This window comes from Egretta garzetta, unplaced genomic scaffold (genome assembly GCF_000687185.1).
Source record: "Egretta garzetta isolate BGI_Z169 unplaced genomic scaffold, ASM68718v1 scaffold287, whole genome shotgun sequence".
NCBI lineage: Eukaryota > Metazoa > Chordata > Aves > Pelecaniformes > Ardeidae > Egretta > Egretta garzetta.
The window spans coordinates 2,570,368-2,576,241 of record NW_009260435.1 but is presented as its reverse complement, the minus strand read 5'-3'; the positions used below and the strand labels follow the sequence as shown (position 1 = coordinate 2,576,241).

At 60.2% G+C, this 5,874-nt stretch overlaps 1 protein-coding gene across 1 annotated transcript in view; it reads left to right on the top strand.

Moving 5' to 3' along the window:
• Positions 1 to 5,404, top strand: part of PTPN9 (protein tyrosine phosphatase non-receptor type 9) — a 24,945-nt gene extending 19,541 nt beyond the window's left edge. The window contains exons 8-16 of the mRNA XM_035899595.1: positions 354 to 497; positions 969 to 1,058; positions 1,178 to 1,302; positions 2,074 to 2,179; positions 2,842 to 2,952; positions 3,682 to 4,010; positions 4,439 to 4,532; positions 4,642 to 4,711; positions 5,322 to 5,404. Of these exons, the coding sequence (XP_035755488.1) occupies positions 354 to 497; positions 969 to 1,058; positions 1,178 to 1,302; positions 2,074 to 2,179; positions 2,842 to 2,952; positions 3,682 to 4,010; positions 4,439 to 4,532; positions 4,642 to 4,711; positions 5,322 to 5,404 (1,152 nt within the window). The remainder of the gene's footprint in view (positions 1 to 353; positions 498 to 968; positions 1,059 to 1,177; positions 1,303 to 2,073; positions 2,180 to 2,841; positions 2,953 to 3,681; positions 4,011 to 4,438; positions 4,533 to 4,641; positions 4,712 to 5,321) is intronic.
• Positions 5,405 to 5,874: the final 470 nt, after the last annotated feature.

Below are 5,874 nucleotides of genomic sequence, written 5' to 3'. Positions count from 1 at the left end.
GAGTTTGCTGCCTGTAAAATCTTCCTTTCGCTCCCCCTCTCCCTTCCATGAGTCTCTGACAGCCTCAAGGCCGTTTTTCCAGTGCCAGCACTCCTACCACTTGCTTCTCCCCTCCCTGCGCTGGCATTGTCTCCATCTCCATCCCCGCTGCCCGTACCCCCTTTCCCAGTACCTGCTGTAGAGCTCCCTGCTTCGCCCCGAGGAGCTGCTGGGTTTTCCCAGCCATGCTCAGCCCCTGCCTGTGCACTGAGGACTGTGTGACTCCTAGGGTGACCAGGGATGCTCCTTGGGTGCTGCTCCTCCTCCTCCTCCTCCCACCCCATCTCACTGCACGCCCCTTGTCTCTCCCGCAGGCGACCAAGCAGTTCCTGGAGGAGATCAACAAGTGGACGGGCCAGTATAATGTGTCCCCGCTTTCCTGGAACGTGGCTGTCAAGTTCCTCATGGCTCGCAAGTTTGATGTCCTGCGGGCCATCGAGCTCTTTCACTCCTACCGGGTAAGCGAGCAGGGCTGGGTCCTGTCCTGTTCCCCCCCCCCGACCGAGGGCTTCCCGCTCTGCAAGAGATCTCTGGTCCCAAGGAAGACCCTCCCCTTGCTTTTTTTCTTTTCCCACCCTCCCTTACGGGTTTTATCCGGCTGAAAAATCCTTTCTCAGCCAAGGCGAGTCACCATGGAGATCTCACCGACCCCAATCTCCTCCCCTCCACTGAGAGCAGCGTGCACGCTCACAGGGTGGCGTGTGATGCCTGCAGAGCATCACCCCGTATATAAAGGATATATAGGCTTATATGCCTCTCCCATCCTCATTTTGCAAAGCTGTTCCTCCCTGTGCTGGAAAATGGGGCTGTGGAGCAGTGGTTTGGATGCTGGGGCTTCCCTCAGAAGGCTGGGTGCCCCACAGGGACATGATGGTGGGTGGAGGGCTGGAGTGCCCATGCCGGCTGTCATGCCAGCTCCCTGCCCGCAGGAGACACGGCTGAAGGAGGGCATCGTGAAGCTGAAGCCACACGAGGAGCCGCTGCGCTCGGAGCTGCTCAGCGGCAAGTTCACCATTCTGGTAAGGCCGGGTAAGTGTGTCGTGTGTTGTGTCGTGTGTTGTGTCGTGTGTGTGTGCCTGGCTCCACTCCACACCGCATCCTGGGGTGCGGTGGGAGCCTGACCGTGTTTCCTCACCAGAGTGTGCGGGACCCCTCGGGAGCCTCCATTGCCCTCTTCACGGCCAAGCTGCACCACCCCAGCAAGAGCGTGCAGCACGTGGTGCTCCAGGCGCTCTTCTACCTGCTGGACCGAGCAGTGGAGAGGTGAGCTGGGGCATCATGTCTTACGGCAGTGGGTCCCCGGGGAGCCCCTTCTCTCCCGGGGGTGAGGGAAGATGCTGCTGCTTGCTGAGGTTTTGATGAAATCACTCTGAAAGGCTTTGCGGGGAAAAGGTGTGCCATCCCGCCTGTGAATGTGGATTCCGGAAGGTGAAATTGTGGCTGAGTCTGCCTGCCTGCCTCCGGGCATCCCACCTCTAGTTAGGGAAGAGAACAGGGTCACAGCTCCCCGTGGCTTGAAATTCCCTGTCTGCCTCCGTTTTGAACCTGAGCCAGTCATCCCCAGGGAGGCATTCAGCAGGGGAACAAAATCCCCCGAGCCCTGGACCAGGCTCCTTCCCTGCCAATGTCCAGATTTCAGTTTAGCAAAGCCCCTGATTCCTGCAGGCTTTGGCTGGGGAGGAGGCAGCCCCACCGCCAGTGAGACCCAACATGAGCCATGGCAAAAATATAAAGCCGGGACGTCCCATTTATCCTCCTGGGCTCTTTCCGTTTCTGAACTTGCCCATCATGGCTGATGCAGCTGAGATGGGCTTAAGACATGAGCCAGGCTTAAATAAATAAATAAGGGCTGTAGGAAGAGGTGGTGGAGCAGCTGGGAAATGCAGAAGCGAGCTTTGGGTCCGTGAGTCCTTCTGGAAGTGCGTTTTTTGGGGTCAGCAAGCTGAAGACGAGGTTAGCATGGGGCAGGTCTGCTCATGCAGGAGCCGAGCAGTTGGATGTTGCAGGGTTGATGTTGCTCTTTCCCCCTTTCAGCTTTGAAACCCAGAGGAACAGGCTGGTGTTCATCTACGACATGGCGGGCTCGCAGTACACCAACTTCGAGCTGGACCTCAGCAAGAAGATCCTCAACCTGCTGAAGGTAACAGCCAGGGCCGACCCAGTGCCCGGGGGTGTCACACGGGCCACTTGCTCACCAGGCATGTGAAGTCCTATGGTTTTGGTGTGAATTCTCATGCCAGACGACCATGCTGACCACGTCTTGGCTGAGGAGCACCGGCTTCAGCCCCATAGGACCTCAGGAAGGTGCTGGGAGCCTGCCAGGCTGGACCCGGCCGGGGCTGCGGTGTTCTGCGGGTGGGAGGGGATCAGCTGTCCCCGTGCCGGATTCCTCTCGCAGCTGCTGGCAGTGCTTTTGGGAAAACAGATGCAAATTATTTTTTAATCGTGCTGGCATTTCTTGCCTCCTCCCTTCTCCCGAAAAAAGAAATAACAGTAAATATTGGCCAGGGTGTGTTCTCTGTGCAAATCCCAGCTCCCAGGCTTCACCTCTCCCCCGCGGAGCCAAACCCTCTGCCTACCTAATTCCAAGGAAATCATTTGTTTCCATATCAGCGGATAAAAATAAACGCGGCCGTGGGCTGCCGGCTGTGTGCGAGGCACGCTTCAGATGAGGCATTGACACCTCGGGGTCCCTTTGCTGGTCATCACCTCTACTGGGACCTGTCCCCGCTCCCGGCAGAGCCCCCTGAGAGGGGCTGGTTCCTCCCCGGTGGCGTGGATCTGACCCCCTCCTGCCCGCAGGGTGCCTTCCCAGCTCGGCTCAAGAAAGTTTTCATCGTGGGAGCGCCCATGTGGTTTCGCGTGCCCTACTCCATCATCAGCCTGCTGCTGAAGGAGAAGCTGCGGGAGCGGGTGAGCGCGGGTCCCCCCTGGCATGGGACCCTCAACAGGGAGGGCTGAGGCCGTTTTCTCTTTGGGAGTGGATGGAGAGAGCAGCCTGTGCCCCTCAGCCCCGTCCGCTGGAAGCTGCTGAGCCCAAATCCGTGGGAAACGGAGGCTTTCTCAGCCTGTTTCTCATTGGGGCCAAGCTGTTTTCGTTATTTTCAGCAAATATCTTGAACCCCTTTTGAAATTGCCTACAATTTCCCCGCGGCGAGACTGCCAGCAGCAGCAGTGGGGGCAATGGTAAATGATGAAAAGGAAGCGAAACCTGCTGAGCACGTAGGAGAAAAGGGGAACGTAAATACCTGCGCTCAGGCCCTGTCTGGCAAAGCCAAAAATACCTAAACCAGTATCCCCAGCATCAGCAGTGCTGCTGGTGGAGCCCATTCCCAGCCCGATGTCTCCCTGGGCTAGACTTTGTCCCTCTGCTTTTGGGAGGAGCTCGGAGCTGCTTGCAAATTCGGAGCTGGGTGTCAGTGTGGGCTCCCACCTCGGGTACATGGTGGGGGCCTGGCCTGCCACTGGTGTTCCCCTGGGTGCCCTCCCGGGGCAGGGGAGGAAGGGGGAAGACCCCAGTGCTGTTAGGGGAAATCTCTGGGCTCCATGGGGACCCTGTGCCAGACCATTGGCATCCCTGTCCCCGTCCCCAGCGAACCCTCTCCATCCTTCTGGGAGTCAGCCCTGCTCTTCCTCCCGCAGGTGCAGATGGTGAAGATGTCGGAGCTGAAGGAGCATCTGCCTCGGGAGTGCCTCCCAGAGTACCTCGGGGGGTCCCTCAAACTGGACCCTCTGAGCTGGAACTGCCGGTTCCTGCCCCAGCAGAATGGACACCCTGACCCCCTGGACGAGCTCATCCTGGTGCCACTGGTGGCCCCCAAAGATAACGGCTCCGTCCACGTCCCTGGGCCCAAGTCCCTCACCCTCCAGGAGCTGCTGGATCACGTCAGCCACAAGCAGAAGAGGGGCATCTACGAAGAGTACGAAGATATTCGGCGCAGGAGCCCGGCTGGCACCTTTGTCTGCTCTTTGTGAGTTGGGGGGAAGGAGCTGGGTTTGGGCCAGCATGTGGGGGGGGGTCCCCTCTCACTTCAAAAAAAGCAGGGTCCTCTGTTTCACTCCAAAAAATCTGGGTGCCCCCCCTCCCCATGCTGCTGCTGCTCGGTGGTGGCCTGGCCACCTCTTTGGGGTGCGGTGCTTTGGGTTAGCAATGGAGTCCCCCAGCCTAGTGATGCTGTGAGCCCCCTTGGTGGCTTCTGCAGCCCCCGGGGGTAGGAGGGATCTGCACAGGGGACAGTGGGGACCAGGACCTGGCCGGCACTCTGCTTCCTGAGGCTTTGGCCAGGTGATGGCAGCAGAGCCCAGGCTACAGGCACCAGAGGCGTGTGCAGCGGGAGGGATGCTGCCTTTCCCTTCCCGCCTGGAAAACATCCCCTCTTCCCTCTCCCCGGCCTCCCAGGGCACCCTACAACCAGGAGAAGAACCGGTACGGGGATGTGCCCTGCCTGGACCAAACCCGTGTCAAGCTGGCGAAGCCGTACAGCCGCCCGGAGGTGAGCCAGCCCAGGACACAGGCACGTGGGTCCCACCAGGAGCCGCTGCAGTCCTCCCGGCCCCGGGGCTCCGCAGGGCTCATGCTGTGCATGCTTTTTTCCCCCTCAGCTGACCGACTACATCAATGCGAGCTTCATGGATGGCTACAAGCAGAGGAATGCATACATCGGGACTCAGGGTACGGCCCCGAGCCCCTGGGGGAGCCACAAAGGTGGTTATTTTGCTCCTGATGCACACGTGGGCTTTACCTCCCTGCCCAGCATCAGCCACCGGCTGCGCAGGGGGATAGCTCGGGAGGGGGGCACTGCCCAGCAGGTGTCCCCCACCTCTGGGTGCATGTATGCCTCTCTGGGTGCATTTACACTCCTCCCAGTCCCCAGCCAGGAGGGACCAGAGCTTCTCCTGGAAGAGGGTCAGTGGGTCCATCACCCTTCAGCTGCCTCCCACAAACCGGGTCCTGGGCTGAGCAGACCCCTGCCAGCAGCAGCAATGACAGCCCCCTCCTCCTGCCCCTAAACCCAGCCCTTGCCTTTGGCCCATCTGTCTGGGGATGAAGCAGCGGGGAGCAGAGAGGGGGGGATCAGCACTGAATCGTAGGGGTTCAGTGCTGGGTGGGGGGCAATCAGCAGCAGATACGGGCAGGGCTGGTGGATCCCCACCAGGGTCAGTCCCTGCGGGAAGGGGCTCTGGTCCCTGGGGAGGGCAAGGGGGTCTGGCGGAGGCTGTTGGGCAAAGGGGCTTGCCCAAACCCATCAGGTTTTGGGCTGACGTGCGGGCTGTCCCCACAGGGCCTCTGGAAAACACCTACGGTGACTTCTGGCGCATGGTGTGGGAGCAAAACGTCCTGGTGATCGTGATGACAACCCGGTGAGTGCCCTGGGCAGGGCACAGCCCTGTTTTATTTTGAAAAATGTGGCATTAGCAGCAGTGTGCTCTCTGCAGCAACCCTGCAGCCGTGGGGCCAGCCAGAGCCCTGCAGGGTGGGGATGCCACGTCGGGGATGGACTGTTTGGTCCCTGCAGGATCCCCAAGGCCAGGTGGCATGGGAGATGTCCCCAGCAGGGCGAGGAGGACGTCACCAGCTTGTCCTTCTCCTGCTTGCAGGCTGGAGGAGGGAGGCAGGAGAAAGTGTGGCCAGTACTGGCCCCTGGAGAAGGATTTCCAGGTGTGCTTCGGGGCCCTGACCATCACCAACCTGGGCGTGGAGAACCTCAACCATTACAAGAAAACCATCCTGGAGATCCACAGCTCGGAGGTGCGTGGCTGCAGCTGCCTGGCATGGGACAGCACGGGGGCACCAGTGGTCCTCTGTGGCCGGGGGTGGAGGAGGGGAGAGGATCT